The 22,636-nt window shown below is 57.6% G+C and overlaps 1 protein-coding gene across 7 annotated transcripts in view; it reads left to right on the forward strand.

The window, feature by feature from the left end:
* Nucleotides 1–10,491, forward strand: part of LOC136636021 (leucine-rich repeat and fibronectin type-III domain-containing protein 5) — a 57,818-nt gene extending 47,327 nt beyond the window's left edge. For 2 of the 7 annotated variants that reach the window (XM_066611065.1, XM_066611064.1), the window contains exons 3-5: nt 1,988–3,414; nt 3,991–4,892; nt 10,041–10,491. In XM_066611065.1, the coding sequence (XP_066467162.1) occupies nt 1,988–2,957 (970 nt within the window). In that variant the 3' untranslated portion in view covers nt 2,958–3,414; nt 3,991–4,892; nt 10,041–10,491. Of the gene's footprint in view, nt 1–1,987; nt 3,484–3,990; nt 4,905–10,040 lie in introns of those variants that run through there. The other 5 variants (XM_066611060.1, XM_066611061.1, XM_066611063.1 and 2 more) reach the window with 5 other exon arrangements.
* Nucleotides 10,492–22,636: the final 12,145 nt, after the last annotated feature.

Below are 22,636 nucleotides of genomic sequence, written 5' to 3' on the forward strand. Positions count from 1 at the left end.
CAGCTGGTTCTTGGGGTTGGGGCCCTGATGTCTGGCCCTGGTCCAGCCCAGCCCAGCCCAGCTGCAGACCAGGGGGCACAGACACTGCTAGGGGCAGGCAAGTCTGTTGGCAGCAATGCAGGAGAGAAAACACGTTAAGTGGTGGTCTATTTTGGGATAATCCTAATCCCCCAGGTAATCTGATTAGTGCAGGATTGGGAAATTAGCCCAGCTAAGAGGACATTAACACCGTCCATTGGTGGTGGGGTCAGAGACGACAGACGAAGGGTGCTGGGGAAGGGAACTGCCTTCCAGGCCAAGTCAGTCTGGTCAGGGAGAGAAGCAGGAGTGTGAGCGCTGCATTTGCTGAGTGGATTGGCTTGGAGGCCTGGGATGGAGCAGTTGTGCCTTCCGGGACGAGGACGTGCCACACCACACTCTCCTTGGTGGTAGAAAAAGGCCGCTTCTTCTTGGGGAGAGGAGGAGGCATCGCAGTTGCCTCAGTCGGGGCATTTCCTCGCCACACCAGAGTTTGTGGCCCTTTTTCTTTGTCACATGAGAAGGGCGTGCGCAGAAAGCATTGGAAGGAGACCCTGCTGGTGACCTTCCTGGCAGCAGCCCCTCAGAGAACAGCATGCAGGGCAGGAGGAGGCCTGGGAGCCCGCGGGAGGCTCCCACGGATGCAAGTTCTGGGTCTCAGGTGGGGGGCCTCGGGTGGAAAAGCCACGGTGGGGGGGGCACTCCTCAGCAATTTGGGCTGGCCTGAGAGTGCCAGTTGTGCTCTCGTGATGAGGGAGCCTGACAGGAGCTCCTCTTCCAGAAGACCGGATGAGCAACAGGCCTCCAGGGTCTGCAGATGCCCCCCCCCCACCATTGATTGTCGGAAGGAGGCTCACCCTGTCGCCTGCTGTGCACTGGAGGCTGGTTTGTGTCATGGAGAAGAAAGCCCGGCAGGGAAATGGAGCGCGTGGAAGGAGGGGCGCTTCTCCTGCCAACCAGACTGCCCTGAGACCTGGACCCAGGGAGCACCCTCTCCTGCAGGAGGCACCTGGCTGGCTGGCTGGCTGGCAGGCAAGGGGGAGGCAGCCCAAGGAGTGGGAGGACTCCAGGAGAGCTCTACTGTTGTGCTTCTGGATCCAGCAGGAAGGGGGTTGCTAGGCATCCCCTGGCTCCAGGGAGGTCTCCTCTTCAGGCCCATCTCCCCTCCGCCTGGCTGCGGGAGGGTCCTGCTCCGCTCGCTCTGGGAAAGGGAGCCTCTGGCTCTGCTGCCCTCAGGCCGGCTCCTTCCTCCACTCTGCAGACCCAGCAGGCTCTGGTGGATTGCCAGGGCCTGCAGGCAGAACTCTTCCTATCTGAGCAGACAACCTGCCCAAAGCAGGAGGTGGAAGTGACCCTGGCCACTTGCCTTGGCTTGGGTCAAGTCCTGCTGACCCCTGGATTCGGGTGCTCCAGAGACCTCCCCTCTTGCCTGGGACAGTTTCAGCATTTGCCTCAAGGGCGCACTTGGGCTGCCTCCTCTTTGCCTGCCCTGCACCAACAGGTGTCGCTCTTTTGGCTCGTCCACTGGAGGGGAACTCCAGTGCCTGCCGAGGACCTTTTGCTGCCTGGAGCAGGGCCCTGAAGAGTACCCCTCCCCTGGCCTCTGCTTTCCTGTTGAAACCCCCTCCCAGGCCTTGTCTGTTGGGGGTGAACTGACGTTCCAAGCGGCCTGCAGGGATCCCTCCAGTGTCAGCCTCTGGAAGCAGGACTTCTCCACCCTGCCTGGCCCAGAAACCGCCTGTGCCGTGAGGAGGAGCGTGAGCCGGGGGGGGGGCAGAGCCATGAAGGCAGCAGGCGTGGCGGGGTGGGGGGATCCAGCCCCAGATCTCACTGCCCACCATTGGCTCAGTCCTGGTTGAATCCCGTCTCAGATGGTCAGAGGAGGGGAGGGGAGGAAGCGCATGGGGCAGGCAGCCCTCCCAGCCCCTCCCCCGGCCCAGGCCACTAACACTCTTCCCGTTTTGCCTAGAATGATCCCCCCGACAAGCAAAACCTTCCTGGTCAACAACCTGGCAGCGGGGACCCTGTACGACCTGTGCGTCCTGGCCATCTACGACGACGGCATCACCTCCCTGACCGCCACCCGCGTGGTGGGCTGCATCCAGTTCTCGACAGAGCAGGACTACGTGCGCTGCCACTTCATGCAGTCCCAGTTCCTGGGCGGGACCATGATCATCATCATTGGGGGCATCATTGTGGCCTCGGTGCTGGTCTTCATCATCATCCTCATGATCCGCTACAAGGTCTGCCACAACGGTGAGCACCCCAAGGCCGCCAAGGTCAGCAACGTCTACTCCCAGACCAACGGGGCCCAGTCGCAGGGCTGCAGCGGCAGTGGGGCTGCCGTGTCCCAGTCGGGCTCCAAGCAGGCCGTGGGGCACGAGGAGAGCCTGCAGTGCTGCAAGGTCAGCAGCGACGGCCCGGCGCAGGCCTCGGACGCCTGCTCCAGCCAGGACTCCGCCACCGCTACCTCCTCCGTGCCCCACACGTGGACTCCGGGCCCCTCCGCGTCTCAGAGACTGAAGCGCAAGTCTGTGCCAAAGCCTGGCGGTGAGCCGGCCCTGCTGAGCGACGGGGCTGTCGGTCCCGGCCTGGAGTCTCAGAACACGAACCGCAACAACTCCACTTCCCTGCAGGTGGCCGGCCAACCCCGCCTGGACGGTCCCCAGGGGCCCCTCCTGCACAAAAGAGCACAAGCCAAGCCAAGTAAGTTCCACACCTTACCTGCCGACCCGGCCCGGGCCAAGCGCCGCTACTCCTTAAGCGGGGAGCCGATGGAATACCGTTGTTGCGTTAACTCCTCCCCGCACGCGGGCGGATTTTGGTCCAGGCGGAGCTTGTCCGTGAATGGGATGCTCGTGCAGACGGACTGCGCGGCCGCGGAGCCTGGCAGAGCGGCCTTCTCGAGTGCTGAGTGGATATTGGAGAGCACCGTGTGATCCGCGATGGGTCTCTGTGGTTGCTTAAGGAAGCAGGCAGAGAATCCCCCATCAAACATTGTCTTCGGACTGGGGGCAGTCTGGCGCACTGCCCTCGCTGCGCTCGCACCTGAGCAGCACTGAGCACACTGGCGCCTTTCTGTCCGAGGGAGGGGCTTTATTTTGTGTTGTCATATAACAGCCTGAGAGCAAATGATAGAGGTGGAAGGGAGCCAAGCACCCGTGCCTTCCCCACGCTAGGACTGGCAGCCTAGCCCCGCAGGAGCAGGAGCACCCCGAGGAGCCCCTCTGGGAATGGGGGTGCTCGTTCCTTCAGTCCTGTGGAAGACCACTCAGTGGAGCCAGCAGCACACCCACCCACCCACAGGCACACACACGTCTTTTCCAAGTTCTCCGACCGTCTCTCCCTCTCAGCCTCCGTTTCTCCCAATGACCGTGGTGTTGCCTTCCTTTTCAGGCAAATGCTGTACAGAACCAACAACTCTGTGTTGTTATGTTGTGTAAAATAAAATATGCCATAAACACACCCGTGGCCAGTGTGACAGAGGGGCCCTTTTTGGGGGGCTCTGTGGTTGCCCTGTCTGCTTGGGGGGAGAGGGAGTCCCCTGGGGCCGGGCCTGCTTGCCGCTGACTCCTGTGCTGCTGGGCCTGCAGGCAGACGGCTCTCCGGGTCTGGGGGCAGCTGCTGTGCGTGCGGGGAGGCCGGGAGCGCAGGATGGCACTGCCTTCCTTGGCTCCTGCTGATGGGCGGGGGAGCCCTGTGGATGGAGACAGCCGTGGGTTGTTTCTGGAGACTTCTGTGCCCTGTCAGGGGAGGGGGAATCTCCCCCTGCCTGATGCAGCGTCACAGAGCCAACTCAAACTCTCCAAGAGATGCTGACCCACAGGGTTCCTGGGATTGCAGCCACCCTGCGCCCTGTGGGTGTTGGGGTTGGAGGGGCAGGCCACTGCCCCAGCAGAGTGCCAGCGAGGCCCTGCATAGCCCTCCACACACTGCTCACACTTGTTCATCTGCGTGTCTTTTTTCTTCTAGGTTGCTGATGCGCACCAGTGATGCACACACTGATTAAACTGCAGCAACACGAGCGGTCGTGATTGGTCTCAACAGGCTGCCTTTGCGCTCTGTAGTAGCATCAAGGTGCATCTTTCATGCACACCTGTGCTGGTGACCTAGACGAAAAGACAGCCCCACCCGGAGTGGAAAACTGTGTCAAACCGCCTGGGCCAGTCTCGGCATCCATTTCCAAAATTCTCCAAGACCACTGGGAAGGCAGAGGCGCAGTGACGTCTGGGGCAGAGCAGACCTGTGCAGCAGTCATGGAATGGGGTAATTCTCCTCCCCCAAGAGAGGTCTGCTGGCCTGCAAATTGCACCTCTTGGGACCTCTGAAGGGGAGTCCAGTGACCACGAGTAGGTTTTCTTCTTGCCTAGAGGCTGTAGCCAGCGGCAGCCATGCTTGGACTCCCCTTGAGCCCAGAAGAGCTTTCTGGAGAGGAATTTCTCCTGTTTCTCTTGCCCTTCTCCAGGGCTCCCCCCATTTGTTCCTTGCAGGTCAGTAGACTGGGCTGGCTGCGGCTCAGCCCTTCCTGTCAAAGGGCCTCGATGCAGAAGGCTGGTAGCCAGCTGGAACTCGGCTGGCCACCCACGCACCGTCCTCAGTGATCCGCATGGAGTCCAGTCAGGCCACTCCAGAGAGGGACTTCTGGAGGTGTCACAGCCGAGAACACCAGGCTGGCATCCCTCCAAGGCCGGCAGCGTGACCCGGAGTGTGCCAACGTCACCGCTGCTGCCTCTGTGAATGAGGAAAGGGCTCCTTGCCATGTTTCTCTTCCTTCCTCAGAACTGGAAGTGCGAGGCTTCCGGTCACTTTTCAGAGGACAGAAAGCTGGGGGTCCAGCCCTTCCTGTGTTGAGGAAACCACATGTGGGGAGCCAGGTGAGGAGGGAGGTGCGCCACTCCTCAAGTAAGTGGGTGGGGAGTGGGTGGCCGTGGCTCCTGTCAGCAGCTGCCTAGAGGGAGGCGCTCCAAACCCGTCACCTCCTGGGACCTTTGGGAATCCGCTGCCGATGCAGCCCTCTTCAGCTTGCCTCCTGGCTGGACGGGCTGAGCCGCAACCCTGAAGCAGAGCAAGGGTGCCGTGCCTTTCTCTGCCTGAGCCCTTGATGAGCTCAAAGCACTCAATGCCGGACTGGATGGACCCGCTTCAGCTGCTCCATTCAGCTCGTGAACAGACTGACCCTGGCCAGGACGCCCCCCCTCAAAGGCCACCAACAGCAAGGGCACTCACAGACTCCCCCCCAGTCTGAGTGCAAATTGTGGCTTGAGAGAGGTGGCACCCATTGAAGGCAGTTCTTTGAAGTGGAATCCCAGAGGGTTGGAGGGCACAGGCCCCTCCCATGTCTGTTACAATGGCAGGGGCCAGGAAAGCAGGCTTTTAACCCCCTCCCCCAACAGCTACAGGGGACTGCTGGAGAGAGACCTGGTCCTGGAGTGGCCGAACGTGGCTGCAGCAGGCCCCGGCGCCAAGGAGCGGTCCCAGTGGTCTGAGCTGCGTGGGAGGGACCTCTGCTTCCCTCTGCCTGCTGGTTGTGCCACCTTCTCGGCGATGGTTCGTCCTGCTCAGGGAATGTGCCGGGGGGGCGGAGGCCTGAACAGGGAGTCAGGGCCCAGCTCCGCTGTGTTTGGGAAGGCTCCTCCCCCAGGTGTGTTTCTGCCGAGGAGGACAACTCAGTGTGAGGAGGGCTCTGCAGGGCTTGGCACTTCCTGAGGCTGATCAGCCCTTTGCAGCTCTTTCTCCAGCATGACTCGGGAACTGCTCTCTGCCAGCACTGCTTTGCAGAGAAAAGGCTGCCCGTCCCCTGCTGTGCCTTCTGCGGGCGGCTCTCTCTGGCTTCCGCTTCCGGACCTGCCTCTCCAGGGGAGCCGGGAACAAGGGGTGATGCGAAGGGAGGAAGGCAGGCTCTTGGGGGGTGGCGGCGGCAAAGCATCTCCACCTTACTGGCTGCTGTGTCCAGTGCACCTCAAGCAACCCAGATGCTGCCGTGACCCGGCAGAGACCTGGCGCTCTTGCTCTCAAGTCCCCCGGATCCCGTTCATTCTGTTCCCAACACTCTTCTGGTTGCTGTTCCGGTTGAGGCCTCAGGTGGCCCTGGGGTCGCTTTGCACCTCCTGCTTCGCCGGTACAGATCCAGACATCCTGCTCCTTGGGAGATGTTCTTCAGTGCATCCTTGTGAGATGAATAGCAGCCCCTTCTTGTGCTGCCTCCCTTGGCCCATCCCCTGCCTGGGGGGAGGGGGGTGTTCAGCCCCCTCCCCCCCCACACACACTGCAGTCACCAGGCACTCTGGGGTGACCTGCAACTTCTGGCAGCTGTCTGGGTCCAGCCTGCCTGCTTCCTTCTAACCACTTGACCACAGAGGCTCAAGGATGCTTGGGGGAGGGGTCCAGTCCAGTCCCCGTCCTGCAGTGGTGGCCTTTTCAGTGAGAGCACCTGCTGTGTGAAGGTTGCAGCAGCAAAGAGTTCCTGGCTTCCTTGAGAGCATCCTTGGCGGTGGCTGGGAAGAGCCCCAGGAACAGCCACCGGCTTCTGAAGCGCCATCCCAAGTGGGTGTGTCGTTGCAAAGGGCCAAAGCTGTGTGTGCAGCAGTGGCCCGGCATCCGGGACAGACAGAATGCCTGTTGCAGACACTGAGATCAGGCGTGTATTAATTTGTAAATCAAATAGTGCCACCTAATTCCCCCGGTACCAATGGGGCACATGCTGCGCCCCAGAGACCTTCTGGGGGTAAGGGAACATTGGTTCCAGAGCAAGCCTCTGCTGCCCCAGTGGGCCTACTTGAATCTGTGGCATTTTGCTGGCCACAGTCTGAGCATCTGACTGAGCACACTGTTTGGAAACCGGCATGGGTCTGAGCAGACCTGGGTTGGGGGATCAAGGACATGGTGGGGGGCTGCTGCCCCCAACACTGCCCCTTCCTCTCCTTCACAAGCCCTCCCCGCTCCAGTCTTCCCATTTCTCCACCCCCCCCCCACTCCTGCCCACATACTGGTCCTGAGGCTTTCCTGGGGCTTCTCCACCACTTGCAGTGAGGACCCGGCTGCTCACCATTTCAGGGCAGAGAGCCCTGGGGGTTTGGGCTCCAAGTGCCTCTTACTACTGACCTGGTCAAAATGTGATCTCAGTGCAGGCTTGTCCAACCCACTTGTGTGCTGGGCTCCCCCTCCAGATGCACGGAGGTGGGCAGGGAGCCTGCTTCTCGGGGAGGCGGAGCCTTCTGAGAGTCGCTCTGCTGCTGCCCTGGCACCCCACTTGGCCTTTGTGAGTCCAGGAAGGCAGCTCAGCTACCAGGTGAGGGTTGGGGGTCCCCGATTCCTAAACCCTTAAACCCTGAGGCAGTGGTGCCACCCAAGGGAGCTAATGGGGCACTAGGAGGGGCCCAATTCCGGTCTCTGCCCCACAGCCCCCACAGTAAATCACCTTGATTTAAGCGGATCCCTCCTGCACAATAGCCTGGGCCGCTTTCCAGCCCATCTTGATTGAACTAATTGCTGCCAATTAGATTGGGCTGAAGAGATGCAACCATCTTGCTGTGGAGCCCTGGCGGGCCAGGACACCCTGCCGCAAACGGTTGCCTGGGCAACTGGGACCTGTTCCCTTTCCCACTTCCAGCTGCAGGTGCAGGGACCAGAGAGGTCAGGCCAGATAACTAGAATGGAGGCAGGAGCCGGGGCATCTCCTCTGCCGCAGCTCTTGTAAGAAGAACCAAGGCCCGCGTTCGTTCCGCCGGGTGCTGTCTCTGCCTGGCCCTGCTGGTTCACTGGGGTTGGGAAGGTCCACTGTCTTGAGCCAAACTGCTTGACCTCGAAAAGCATATGTTTTGTTCATCGCTTCTCAGAATTCCTTGTGCAACCGCCTCAAGGAAGTTGGCGACAAGGACAGACGACGGGCAATCCCTGATTCTTCCTCATGTGAAGTTCCTGCATGAGAAATCCTCCCCTCCCCCACAGCCCCGCTTTTGAGGCTCAGGGGTCTCTCTGGAGCCAAGCTGGAAATCTGTGGGAGTCCCCTCCCTCCCTTGCACAGATGGAAGCCCCTCCCTTCACGCCAAGGCCAGTTAGGACTCAGTCCAGGAAGTGGACAGAACGGAGCAGAACAGGGAAGCAGAAGCAGGCCAGGAGCAAAGGGCCAGGCAGGGGTCTCCGCACACAGCCCTCCGGGGCACTCAGGTGCTCGGGGGGGGGGGCAGAGTCCTCCTCCCATGACAGGCCAGAGAGCAGCCTGGACGAGAAGGGAGACTTCCATGCAAAGTCACATCTGCAGGCCTGTGTGCGGTCAGCAGGACATCCCCTCTTCCCTGCAGCTCTGAAGTGCCCCTCCTGGTCACTGGGTTTTCTTTAAATGGGGCCCCTTGGAAGGAAGGCAGCTGCAGTCAGGGAATGAGAGGGCGGGCGGGGGAGGAGAGGACATTTGGGGCTGACTCCGAGGCTCCCTTTGCCTTCCCTGAAGTTCACGAGCGAAAGGCTGGGACAGCCGCACTCTTCGCTGTCAGTGTCAGCATTTTGGGTCATTGAAATCACATTCATTTTAAGCCAAATTCCTTTTTTAAAGACATTTCAGGCATTGCATTTTTAAAAATAGCTCCACCCCAACTGAAATCATGTCTTGAGAGACTTGCACCTGCCCTGGATGAGGATTCATCCTCCGGGTCTCCGTGGCTTTATTTCAGCACCTCAGCAGAGGAAGTGGCTGCTTTTCTTAGTCAAGGTGAGGAGACTGAGGTTGGCACCAAAGTCCAGGCCTGGTGATGTGACCATCTGTGGCTCTTGAAGTCTGAAGCCTGCACTTCTCTGGCTGTGGCATGTGGTGCGTCACGGTGCACCTCCAGTGGCTTCTCAGTGTTCACCGAGGTCATACTTTGAGACTCGCAGGCGTTTCCAACCAATTATCCCAGAAAGCACTAAGCCCTCCCCACTTCCTCCAAACAGTGTGTGCCACACGTCTTGATTGCTGCACAGCCAGGATGCTGCATTTGCTTGCTCACTTTGGGGGCACCGTTCCGATTTCTGTTCTAGAGGGAGCCTTTCCCAAGGCCCACATGGGGGGGGCACAGCAGAGGCTGTGCTCAAGTGAGGCCAGATCTGCCTGCGCGGAGACCAGAATGCTTCCCAGCGGGACTCCCTGCATGGCTCATCCTTTTCCTGGCTTGCAACTGAGCACCGTGTCCTCTGCATAAGCAGCAATTCCAGCACTATTGGAATAAAACACTGCACGGGAAGGACACCCCCAGTGACGCCGGGGGAGTTTTTCAGTGACTCAGACCACCTCTGGTGAGTGCGCCGCAGTGCTTGCAGGTGCCGGTGGGCAGGAGAGGTCCTGCTGGGTGAGAGTGCAGTTCTTGGCCCCACCTCAGGTCCCTGCACCATGACTGCAATGGGCAGAGGAAGCAGTGCAGAGCTCACCCAGCTGCAACTGCCGCAGCCTTGGACTGGAGGGGGTCACTAGATGGACCTCATCTAGCAGTCCAGTCTGGGGCACGGTGTCCTGGCCAATGTCTGCAGCCCCTCTGAAGCCTGGCCTTTGCGGCACTGACCTCTTGAGGGCCTCCTGGGAGCAGCTCTGCTGCTGGAGCAGCTCTGTGGGGGCCCCTCCAGCCCAGCATCCTGCTCCCCACAGGGGCCAACCAGATATGCCCCAGTGGAGGGCCTGGAGGCCACTCCCACCCTTGGCCCCAAGGAACTGGGAGCATGTTGCTTCTGAAAATGGCACCACTAGCTGCCGGTCTTGGCCGAGCGCTGCTGACCGCCCACTTCCTCCATGGATTTGCTTGGTCCCCATTAAAAGCCAACAGCTGGCAAGCCCCAACTGTGGCCAGGAATTCTGTGTTGTGAGAAGAAGTGATGTGCCCTTGTGCTGGCAGGGAGAAGCCGGGAGGTGTGGAAAGAGGCCTCTCAGCCCCCTTTCAGACTCCTCGGCAGCCAACAGGAGGACCTCAGGGGCTGCTCCTCCTCCAGGCCTGTGGGGTGTTCTGAGCTCGCCAGGGTGTATCCTGACAGTCCTCTCTGTTTCTGTTTCCACCACACAGGCGCCGGCAGTGGCCCGAAGAGCGCTTGCCCTCCTCCGCCTCCCAAGAGCATTGCCGGTGTGGTTTCCAAAATCCATTCGATTTCAACTCACGGATGACTGAGGGGGCCAACCTCTGCTCCCCCAGCAGAGCCGCCACACCTGGTGCCTCAGGCCTGCCTCCAGAACCAGAGCCCCCCAGTTACTGGAGGAAAAGCCTTCCTGCCTCCCTTGTGGCGCCCCTACCCCGCTCCCCTCGCCACCCAGTCACTGCCCAGCCAGGCCAGCACCTCCTTCTTGCTGGCTTCAGAGACTCTCCTTTTTGTACAGCAAATGAGACCAGGTGGGGGAGGGGCTGGGCACAGCTCAGGCTGTGACGCTGCTGCCGCCGGTTGAGTTCACAGAGACTGAAATGCTCCATGATGTCACCCCCTCCTCCACACAAAAAATAAATGCTTGACCTGGAGAGTTTGCCCCTGGGTTCGCTGATGTAGCATTTGGAACAGATCTCGCTGGTGCTGGCAGGGGCCTCCTTCTGGATCCACCTGGTTGGATCACTGAGATGCAGCCAACAGCCGCTGGAGGGATCTGCTGCAGCGTGTGGCTTCCCTGGGCTGGGAGAAGGTTTCCAAGAACTCTGACGTTCTTACGGCTTTCTAGCCAGCAAAGAGGTCAAGACCGGCAGGAACCCCAGAGCCTCATTCTGGGAGTCCCTCCCCTACCCCCTCGCCGCCTAAGCAGGACCTTCTGCTAGAACCCCAGAGCCAGCCAGCCCCCCCCCCCCGCTCAGTGCAGGCAACCGCGACAGCATCCCGGTGGGGTGGCGCCCGGCCTTTGCTCTTGTGCCAGGCAGACTGAGCCACCACCAGCAGCCCTTCTGGTGCCTGAATCTGCTTCCATGGGTTCTGGTCACATGTGCCTGGTTCAAGCCCCTGAATTGGCAGTCAGTCGCCTCCAGACCAGTGCCAGTGGCTGCCAAACCAACGGGGCTTGGAGAGCCAGAGGAACTAGGCCGGCCGGCTTCCGCTGTGGTAGGAGCCACATTCACAACGGAGGGCCTGATGACTGTGCGGGAATGTCTGTCTCCCTCAGTGCCACGTGGGGTTCATGTCTCAAGAAGAGGCATCTGGTGGGCATCATGGATGTAGGAAGCTGGACAAGGTGGGTTTCGGGCCTGATGCCACAGGACTCCTGCTGGTATTTCGCAGCGTCCAGGAATGGGCAGGAAGCTCTGCCTGCGGGGGAGGAAGCATTTCCACAGGCTCAGGGCCCAGGTGAGGCATTTGAGGAGCTCCAGGAAACCTGGACTTTAGGCAGCAGAGCAGTCCAGTCTACAGAAGGAAGACTGGCAGGTCAGGGGTGGTGCAGTGTCCAGAGGGGCTCATGATGTGTCCTGCTTCTTCAGAAAGGCTGGGAAAAGGTGGTCTTTGTTGCCCGTAGAAAGGCGTATTTTACCTCCTCTGCACCCTCAGGGAGCCAATGCTGGCTACTGGGATGGACCCTGAGGCTGGGAGCAGAGGGAAGGGCAATGCTTTTGGCTAGGCTGGTTGGAGTTTAGCATTCCTCCTCAGTCTCTGGGTCTCTGGAAAAAGCCCCCCTTGCATGAGAAGCTGGATGTGTGCATGTGTTTGAAGTTGCTGATCGGCAGAGCAGGTGCTTTGTGGGTCTTCACTGTGTTCCCTTGATGAAGGAAAGGGGCGTCAGTTCTGAGCTGCAGACAGTGGCTGAATCAGGCCCACCTGCCCTGACAAAGACCAGGGAGACAAAAACCAGCTGGTCTGTGGGTGAGCAGAGCAGGCGTGGGGCTGCCAAATTCTGTGCTGGACCAGGAAGGGTTGAGACCCATTTCCTGCTCTGCAACCAGGAGTGGCTTCCCCTAGACCCTTTCCCATTTCTTCTTTACTCTGCCCTAGACTTCACACCCACATCTGAGTAGACGTGGCACTGAAATAAATTCCGGAATCAGCACTGCCCAGTAAGAAGCACACGGGCTGCAGCAGATGGGAGAGACCAGGGTGGTCACGGCCAGTGTGGAGCACTGCCTCCAGGCAGGGGCCGAGGCCCGGCAGAGCAGAACGTTTTTCAAGGTGGTGCACAAATACAAAGTGGGCATCAAAGCACTGCACCACTTCACATCTGCACACCACACTGGAAAAAATTCACAAAGTGGGTTACGTTACAGGAGTGGCATAAGAAGATGGTCCCCAAGGGGGGTAAGAAAACCCACCAAAGGGGCCCCAGCAAACGGTCACTGGACAAAACGGCCGGGGGAGGAATGGAAGTCACTTGCCCCTGGCCAGGACGTGTATTGCTGTATCCATAAGAACAGCCCCACTGGATCAGGCCAGAGGCCCAGCTAGTCCAGCTTCCTGTATCTCACAGCGGCCCACCAAATGCCCCAGGGAGCACACCAGACAACAAGAGACCTGCAAGGCCTCCTGGGAATTGTAGTTAAGAACATAAGAACAGCCCCACTGGAGCAGGCCATAGGCCCGTCTAGTCCAGCCTCCTGCATCCCACAGCGGCCCACCAAATGCCCCAGGGAGCACACCAGATAACAAGAGACCTGCAAGGCTTCCTGGGAATTGTAGTTAAGAACATAAGAACAGCCCCACTGGAGCAGGCCATAGGCCCGTCTAGTCCAGCCTCCTGCATCCCACAGCGGCCCACCAAATGCCCCAGGGAGCACACCAGATAACAAGAGACCTCATCCTGGTGCCCTCCCTTGCATCTGGCATTCTGACGTAGCCCATTTCTAAAATCAGGAGGTTGCACATACGCATCATGGTTTGTACCCCATAATGGATTTCTCCTCCAGAAACTTGTCCAATCCCCTTCTAAAGGCATCCAGGCCAGATGGATGGGGTCTCAGAGCTGGAAGGGGCTTTTGAAGCTCTCATCCAGCCCCCTGCTAGAAAAGGGAAAATCTTCTCCAGAAGGTGCCTGTTTTGCCCTGCTTGAAGCTCTCCGGCCAGGGAGGAAGTGCCATTGCTCGTTTCCCGCAGTGATCTGGTCCGTTGCCAAACTGTTCTGCTGTCTTCCTGATATCCAGCTGAACTCTCCCCTCCTGCAGCATCAACCCTTCAGATCTACTTTCTGGGGCAGCTGAGAACAAACATTTGCCCCCCTCTTCCACATGAGAGCCCATCAGCAGCATTTGAAGAGTGCTGTCCTGCCCCCACCCCACTTCTTTTCTCCAGGCAGAACATAGCAAGTTCTTTCCACCTTTCCTCACAAACCCCCCCCCCCCTTCTTTGATGTTCCTTCCAGCAACCTGCTCTTGCTGGGCTTCAGGGCTGGGAAATGAGCCCCTTGGAACCCTCTGCCAGGGGCCGGATTTCTTTTACTCTGCTGCTCAACGACATTTGATACTTGGGGATATTTTCACTCTCTTTGTTTTAACTTAACTATTTTAAATGCTACTATTGGCCGGCGTGTATTTTTTGATACAGGAAGCATGGGAGAAAAAGAGGTATTAGAGAGACCAGGTCAGCACTGGGGCAGTGGCCCTGGGTGCAGCTCAGCCCGGCTCTGGCCCTGCCGCCTGGAACCCTTCCCTGCCCCACGGCAGAGAAAGCTGTCCCCTCCTCCCCGCCCTCGGTCCTGCAGCCAGATAGTCACAATCCAGCCAGGGGCTGCCAATTAGAAGAAATGTATTGAAAAGTGTGTAATTGGGTTTTATGTCTTGAAGGTCAGGGAATTGTTTCAGGATGAGTACTCTTGAGTAATGGAGATTAGTATCAGGGCATTTAATTAACAAGGAAAGGGAGGCTGGATGTGAATGGTGGCAGGCAAAGGGGATCCAGGCTGCCCCTCTCTGACAGGGAAAAGGTGGGGAAGAAAAGCCAGTGGGCTGCACTGGGAGGCCTTGGGGGCCTTTCCAACACCCTGGCACTTGGTCTCTGCCCCATGTGCCCACCGACCACACTGCTTCCAGCGATGGTGTGGGGCAGGGCCTCCCTGCCCCCCCAGGACTGGAGGAGAAGGGAAGAGTCGAAACAGATGCCTCCATTTCCCTGCAGTGGGAGGGGGGAAGCTGGAGGGGGAAGGCCCAGAGGGGGCTCAGGGAGGACCTCCCTCGACTGTGACGGTGCCCATCGATGCTCTGCTCACGTGTCCCAAGAGTAGGTCCCCGGCTCCTGAGGCGACTGAGTGCCCAGTCCTCTCCTCCCCACTGCCACCGATACAGCTGTGTTGATGGAGCACGTGTTGCATCCAATGCTGAGGAGGGAGTGCAATCAGACAACCAGCAAGAGGAAAGTAAACAGATGTCTGCATCGCCTTTGGGTCTCCCCAGACCTGTGGCAGCCATTTTGCTGACGTATATCCCAGGAGAGAAGGGGACGGGGCAGCCTAGGAAAGATGCAGTCGGACTGAAGCGTGCAGGTGCGGCTGAGATAAGAATATAAGAAGAGCCCCACTGGATCAGGCCAGGGGCCCATCTAGTCCAGCCTCCTGCATCCCACAGTGGCCCACCAAATGCCCCAGGGAGCACACCAGATAACAAGAGACCTGCATCCTGGTGCCCTCCCTTGCATCTGGCATTCTGACATAGCTCATTTCTAAAATCAGGAGGTTGCACATACACATCATGTCCTGTAACCCGTAATGGATTTTTCCTTTAGAAACTTGTCCAATCCCATTTTAAAGGCATCCAGGCCAGATACCATCACCACATCCTGTGGCAAGGAGTTCCACAGACCAACCACACGCTGAGTAAAGAAATATCTTCTATTGCCTGTCCTAACCCTCCCAACACTCAGTTCTGTCCCTGGTTCTGGTCCCCTTCTAGTGCTGTGTGAGAGGGTAAAGAGCTTCTCTCCATCCACTCCATCCTTAATTTTGTACATCCCCACCTCTGCCCACATCTGCCTCCCCTGCTTGTTCCTAGCAAGGCCTCGGCCAGGCCTGTGGCAGAGGAAGGCCTTCCATTTGGGGGCTCTGGGTTCCAGTTCTCTGGAGCACACAGGCCTCCCCCCAGGTAAGGTGAGGAGATGAACCCATCTGGGCCATTCTCCACTTGGGCTTCCTGCTGTCAAATTTGTTAGGTAGAAACCTGGATGTGTCCTGTTGTAGAGCAGGGTGCACACAGAGTAGTAGACACAGCAGAGTCTTTGAACAGCAGTTGTATTCTGAGCAAGGAGTTACACACAGAGTAGTCAAAGCAGTCCAGGTCATACACATAGAATATGGCAGTCCAGAGTTACCTTATCCCAGTCAGTAGCCACAAATCATAGTCAGTCCAAGTTCATATACAGTAACTGTCAGTCAAAGTCTCCAGCAGGCAGCAGCTGTCCAGTTCACACCCACTGAACTGGTGGAGCTGCCTAGTGAGGCTTAAGTGGGCTGAGCACCCAATCAGAGTCTGCCCAGTTAATTAGGGTGTGGCAGGCACAGGTGCAGTGTCATCCAGCTGACTCAGCTGCCTGCAACTGTCCTGGCACCAGTTGTTGGCTATGCCTGAGCAAAGAGCTAACCAAATTGGCAAGTCATGTTTGTGCGGCCTCTTCCTTGGGACCTGGAGCGAGCAGCTCCCTCTGCCTCCTGGCACCTACCCCGCTAGGCGCCCCTTTGTGCTGGACATCCCTGAGTCCTCCTGCCTCCCTTGGCAGCCTGGCCTCTGTCTTGCCCTGAACAACAGCCTCCCCAAGGCTTGACCTGGTTGTGGTCTGCTCACACCCTGGCAAACCTAGAGGAAGCCATAGCATCTCTGCAAGCTGCTTGGGCTGCAATCCTACACCAGTTCCATAGGAGTAAACCCCCTGGACAGAACAGGAGGGTGTGGGGAGCCCCACGGATGCCTCCACAGGGCTCCCAGGGCTCCAATGAACTGAAATAAGTGTTTGGAAACCACTTCATGCTTCCAATGGTTTCAGATTGCTTATTTCACTTCATCGGAGGCTTGGGGAGTCCTGTGGAGGCACCAATGGAACTCCCTGCACCACCACCACCACCCTAGTGCTGCCGCCAAGTAAGGTAGAAAACTCCCTTTGTTCCCGGCAGCAGTGCAATCCTGAGATCCTGCCGTTCCCGCAAGCAAGTAGTGTTCCCAGCTCCCCAGGAGGGGTTTGGGAACCCCTGGCCAAGATGAGTCAAGCATCCAGAGGTCCGTTTGCAAACCATACAGTGTTGCTCCAGGGGTCCTGGCTCAGGTCCACATGCTTCAGCCCTTCAGTGACCTTGCCCCCCTCTCCTGGCACCTTGGCACTCACCCTGTGGGGAATCCTGGGTGGTTCTGCCTGACCTGCTGAGCCACAGAGCAGGTTCCACTGCAAGAGGACTGTGAGGGCAGCAGGACAAGCACAAGGCCAGGGAGCGCAGCTGAGCACCCACCCCAGAGCCACATCCGAGGAGCACACTTCTCCAGGGCGGCTTTCTTGGTGTACTTGCCAAGCATCTGCTCCTCTTGACAGCAGGAGAGCCGCCCTGGGGCTTGCCTCCCTGGTTTGGAGACATACAAAATTATGCACGGGAAGTATAAAGTGGATAGAGAGATGCTCTTTACTCTTTAAAGGACAGACAAAAGAAAATATTTCTTTACTCAGCATGTGGTCAGTCTGTGGAACTCCTTGCCACAGGATGTGGTGCTGGCGTCTACCCTAGACGCCTTTAAAAGGGGATTGGACAAGTTTCTGGAGGAAAAATCCATTACGGGGTACAAGCCATGATGTGTATGTGCAACCTCCTGATTTTAGAAATGGGTTATGTCAGAATGCCAGATGCAGGGGAGGGCACCAGGATGCGGTCTCTTGTTATCTGGTGTGCTCCCTGGGGCATTTGGTGGGCCGCTGTGAGATACAGGAAGCTGGACTAGATGGGCCTATGGCCTGATCCAGTGGGGCTGTTCTTATGTTCTTAACTACAATTCCCAGGAAGCCTTGCAGGTCTCTTGTTATCTGGTGTGCTCCCTGGGGCATTTGGTGGGCCGCTGTGAGATACAGGAAGCTGGACTAGATGGGCCTATGGCCTGAGCCAGTGGGGCTGTTCTTTATTAACAGTATTTATATACCGCTTTTCAACTAAAAGTTCACAAAGCGGTTTACAGAGAAAAATCAAATAACTAAATGGCTCCCTGTCCCAAAAGGGCTCACAATCTAAAAAGATGCAAAAGAACACCAGCAGACAGCCACTAGAACAGACAGTGCTGGGGTGAGGTGGGCCAGTTCTTCTGTTCTTATGTGTGCCGGGCAAGGATGGGAATGAAGGAGCCTTGAAATGGTCCCCCCAACACATGCACACATGCACCAATGGCCCTTGTGTGGACCATCCTCATGACCTGAAGGCTGTGCCGCCCCTTCCCTGGCACACAATGTCTGCCACAGGAAGGCTTCTGCTCCTGGATGGGCGCGGAGGGGACTCAGCCACCCGGAAGGCCCCGGGCAGAGGTTCTGCGGGGAGCTGTTCGTGGTGCTGAACTCTTCGCAAGCCTGAACCGCAACGCAGCCCTGCGTGTTGAGCGTACCTAAGACAAGATGGATTCAGGCACTCGGGTGGGTCTAATTAAAGGGCTTTTTGTTTCTCTGAAGAGGTTCAGCAACCAGGTTCTCACCCTCCTCTGTCTCACCAAGATGGGCAAGACCCACTGAAGGCTACGAATCTATAACGGAGGAAAGAAACATTAAGGTTTTAGGTTGTGATAAACAATTAAACATGGGCCCCATATTCAGACCCAACCCCCCCCCTCTTCAATAGAGGAGGGTGGGGTGGGCTTTCTGGGGGAGGGAATCCCTGAGGCCAGTGGCCACACCCACAAGCAGGATCCCATGAGAGCAGGGTGAAGATCCTCTGCCCCGCACTGTGGAGGGCTGCAAAGGTGGTGATAAGAGTTCCTTCGGTCAGCCTTGTAAACCTGTCGGGAGCTCTTGTGGGGGGGGGGGGGAATGACGCACAGCCCAAGCTGATGAGCTGCCACATTTTGGCAGCACCTGCTTTATCATATCGCAAAATGCTGGCCACTGTGGTGGGGTGTCCAGCCACTGCTGCAATTGCAGGTGGTGAGGTGCATGCAGCAGCTCCAGGATCTGTGCTGGCCCCAGTAAAACGGCGGGGGGGGGGAGGAAATGGGGAGCAGCTGGGCAAGTCAGGGGAGAGCAGGAGGCTGGGAGTGGGTCAAAGGGGGCAAGACAGGCACCAGAGCACAGCCTCCCAATTTGGCCCTTCCTGACTTTGCTCCTACAGATCTAAGGAAACCCCCAGATCATCAGGGGCCTCCCTGGAAGTGGATGAGCAAAGGTTCTGTTATCTCGAGGAGACCTGCAGATTCCCACCACAGCAGGCAGCACAGGCCCCCATGGCACAGCAGCAGCAGACAAACCAGGAAAGTGTCACATGATCCAAATCAGCTACCCAGGAGTGGCCCAGCTGCTGGTCCTTAGCCCTCTTCAGAAGCAGCCTCAGCAGCCTCAAGTCCCTTGGGCCATCCATGTACCTGGTGTGGCCAAGACATGTGCAGCCACGGGGGGAGTAACTTTCTCCAGCACAAGCCACAGCTGTGCAGAGGGACCCCAGGCTGCAGCTGCCACGCAACACCCAAGAGCAAGCTGGTTCAGGAGCACAACCACTCTGTGCTCCTGGTCCCACCTCTCCTGAAACAGCCTGTAATGCCAGTCCTCAGTCTGTAGTTTTGCTGACCAACAGCACTTTCCTCTTGCGGATGAAGAGCCAACCCCCCCCCCATCTTCAGGAGCACCTGCTGCAGGCCATGGGGGGGGGAAGGCAACCGGACAGCAAGGGAAGTAAACATATTTACTTAACGGACCCCTTCAAGGCTGCATGGATGTTCAGCTATTTTGCTGGCATAGTTCCGAGGGTAGGCAGGGGGCACGATGGACCAGGAAAACGCAGATGGCACCCAAGGGTACTTAAGAACATAAGAACATAAGAACAGCCCCACTGGATCAGGCCAAGGCCCATCTAGTCCAGCTTCCTGTATCTCACAGCGGCCCACCAAATGCCCCAGGGAGCACACCACATAACAAGAGACCTGCAAGGCCTCCTGGGAATTGTAGTTAAGAACATAAGAACAGCCCCACTGGATCAGGCCAGAGGCCCATCTAGTCCAGCTTCCTGTATCTCACAGCAGCCCACCAAATGCCCCAGGGAGCACACAGATAACAAGAGACCTCATCCTGGTGCCCTCCCTTGCATCTGGCATTCAGACATAGCCCATTTCTAAAATCAGGAGGTTGCACATACACATCATGGCTTGTACCCCGTAATGGATTTTTCCTCCAGAAACTTGTCCAATCCCCTTTTAAAGACGTCTAGGCTAGACGCCAGCACCACATCCTGTGGCAAGGAGTTCCACAGACCGACCACACACTGAGTAAAGAAATATTTTCTCTTGTCTGTCCTAACTCTCCCAACACTCAATTTTAGTGGATGTCCCCTGGTTCTGGTGTTATGTGAGAGTGTAAAGAGCATCTCCCTATCCACTCCGTCCATCCCCTGCATAATTTTGTATGTCTCAATCATGTCTCCCCTGAGACACCTCTTTTCTAGGCTGAAGAGGCCCAAACGCCGTAGCCTTTCCTCATAAGGAAGGTGCCCCAGCCCCGTAATCATCTTAGTTGCTCTCTTTTGCACCTTTTCCATTTCCACTATGTCTTTTTTGAGATTTGGTGACCAGAACTGGACACAATACTCCAGGTGTGGCTTTTCCATTGATTTGTACAATGGCATTATAATACTAGCCGTTTTGTTCTCAATACCTTTTCTAATGATCCCAAGCATAGAATTGGCCTTCTTCACTGCCGCCGCACATTGGGTGGACGCTTTCATTGACCGGTCCACCACCACCCCAAGATCTCTCTCCTGATCTGTCACAGACAGCTCAGAACCCATCAGCCTATATCTAAAGTTTTGATTTTTTGCCCCAATGTGCATGACTTTACACTTACTGACATTGAAGCGCATCTGCCATTTTGCTGCCCATTCTGCCAGTCTGGAGAGATCCTTCTGGAGCTCCTCAAAATCACTTCTGGTCTTCACCACTCGGAAAAGTTTGGTGTCGTCTGCAAACTTGGCCACCTCACTGCTTAACCCTGTCTCTAGGTTATTTATGAAGAGGTTGAAAAGCACCGGTCCCAGGACAGATCCTTGGGGCACACCGCTTTTCACCTCTCTCCATTGTGAAAATTGCCCATTGACACCCACTCTCTGTTTCCTGGCCTCCAACCAGTTCTCAGTCCACGAGAGGACCTGTCCTCTAATTCCCTGACTGTGGAGTTTTTTCAGTAGCCTTTGGTGAGGGACCATGTCAAACACCTTCTGAAAGTCCAGATATATAATGTCCACGGGTTCTCCCACATCCACATGCCTGTTGACCTTTTCAAAGAATTCTGAAAGGTTTGTGAGGCAAGACTTACCCTTACAGAAGCCAGGCTGGTTCTCCCCCAGCAAGGCCTGAGGGAGCAGCAAGGATGCACTGCTGCCACCAGGATCCACACCCTCCTGCCCTTGAAATGCTCCCTTCTTGCCCAGTACATCCACTAAATGGACATCCACTAAAATTGAGTGTTGGGAGGGTTAGGACAGACAAAAGAAAATATTTCTTTACCCAGCGTGTGGCTGGTCTGTGGAACTCCTTGCCACAGGATGTGGTGATGGCGACTGGCCTGGACGCCTTTAAAAGGGGGTTGGACAAGTTTCTGAAGGAAAAATCCATTACGGGGTACAAGCCATGAAGTGTATGTGCCACCTCCTGATTTTAGAAATGGGCTATGTCAGAATGCCAGTGCAAGGGAGGGCACCAGGATGCAGGTCTCTTGTTACCAGGTGTGCTCCCTGGGCATTTGGTGGGCCGCTGCGAGATACAGGAAGCTGGACTAGATGGGCCTGAGGCCTGAACCAGCAGGGCTCTTCTGATGTTCTTGCACTCTTAAGGACACCACGAAGGTCCTGATCCCAGGAACGTGGAACTCAGGAACTGCTCTGGAAAGCTCTTCCTGGTACAGCGAAAGGACACAGGCTGCGACTGTAGCGCAAGAGGCACTCCGGGTTTTTATACCCAAAATGAAGGGGCTGCTCCTTCTCCTGAGTTCTTGGCGTGCAGACCTTTCCCCAGCGACTTGCTGCGAGCCAGTCTTGCGCCTGGGCGGTGTGCGGGAAGCCTTGAGTGTGCCCCGCCTGGCCTGCCTGCTTGCCCGGCTGCCTCGGGCACAGGGAGTCCGGTGCCAGGCCTCTTCGCCGGAGGCCCCACGAACATGCAGCAGGAGCCCCGGCGGGCGAAGGCAGGTCCCCGCGGCCGGTGCTTGCCGCGCTCCTCCTGGCAGCTGGGCAGGGCGGCGGGCTGGGGGCGAGTCGGCTTGCCTGCCCCGAAGCTGCCCGGCGCGGGGAGGCTTCGGCCCAAGAGCAGCTGGAGCCGCCTTCGCCCCAGGAACTGCTCCGGCCACTCGGGGAGGCAGGGCGGGGGGCGCCGAGGCCTCTGGCCTGATCCAGTGGGGCATGTTCTTATGTTCCAGTACCTCCTCCTCCTGCCCTCAAACCACCACCTGTGCCAACTAGCCTGTGCCAGCATTGTGTTCATAAGAACAACGGTAGAGCCCTGCTGGATCTGGTCAAAGGGGTCCTGTCCAGTCCTGCTTTCTGCACCCCCCAGCGGCCCACCAGGTGCTCCAAAGGGCAAACAGCAGCACACCGTTGATGATGCCTCTGGCGTACTGATGGCACCAGACCAGGAGTTCTACCAGTGCATATGCCTAACTGGTCTGACCAGCCATCAGGACCTGTGAGGCTCAAGGAGGTCATTCAGCAGCCCACATTTCCAGCTGTTCACAGCCACGGGGCCATCAGCTCGATAAGCTGAGGGCAGGTGCCTGGTGGTCCCAATGGCAGTCCCTGCTAAATAGCAGCTTCCGTCATTTGCATGACATTATCTCCAGCACTATAAATATCACCAAGTGTGTTATTTGAACATTTTGCCAGTTAGCAGGGAAAAGGTGAGCAAATGGATCCAGGGCTCAGCATTACTCACTTCTCACCCACATGCACCATGGGAAAGGAAGCAGGGAAATGCAAGCACAAGGAGAGATTTTGGAGTCTGCAGGCTGTGGAGGACTCTGAGAAAGCCGTCCCTGTTCCTGGGGAGGCAGGGCAGTCACGGCCCGCACAAGCTGTGGTCACTGCTCCAAAAGGGGAGGGGCGGGACAGGAAGCACCTGTTAATTCACCCAGTTGGACACTGGCTGCTACCTGACTAGTGCAGAGGTAATCAGCGCGGGAGCAAAAAGGCGCTGGGTCCAGGCACCACTCGTCTTACCCTGGAAACCAGAAGACAACTGCAGCGTGTGCAGAGCCTCTTGGCCCTGCTCCTTGGGCAGTCAATGAGCGTTCCTGGAACTGGCCCTGCCCGCTGAGGCCGGCAGGAAGGGCTATTGCAGACACCCTGCCTGTGCTGGGCTGCAGCCAGGGCTCCCTCCTGGCTCCTCTCCAATGGGGGCCTGGCTCAGACACTTGTCTCCCCAGACAGACCCTCCTCGGGCATCGCAGGGTTTACCAAGTAGTGCTCAGCTAGTGCTCTGCTTCAGCCTGAGGGCCCCTCTTTGCGGCATCACAGAGGTGGGGGCAAATCTGGGGTGGGGCCTGCCTAGTGGCTGCCCTATTGAGCCATCTGCATTGA

Source organism: Tiliqua scincoides, unplaced genomic scaffold (genome assembly GCF_035046505.1).
Source record: "Tiliqua scincoides isolate rTilSci1 unplaced genomic scaffold, rTilSci1.hap2 HAP2_SCAFFOLD_56, whole genome shotgun sequence".
Lineage (NCBI taxonomy): Eukaryota > Metazoa > Chordata > Lepidosauria > Squamata > Scincidae > Tiliqua > Tiliqua scincoides.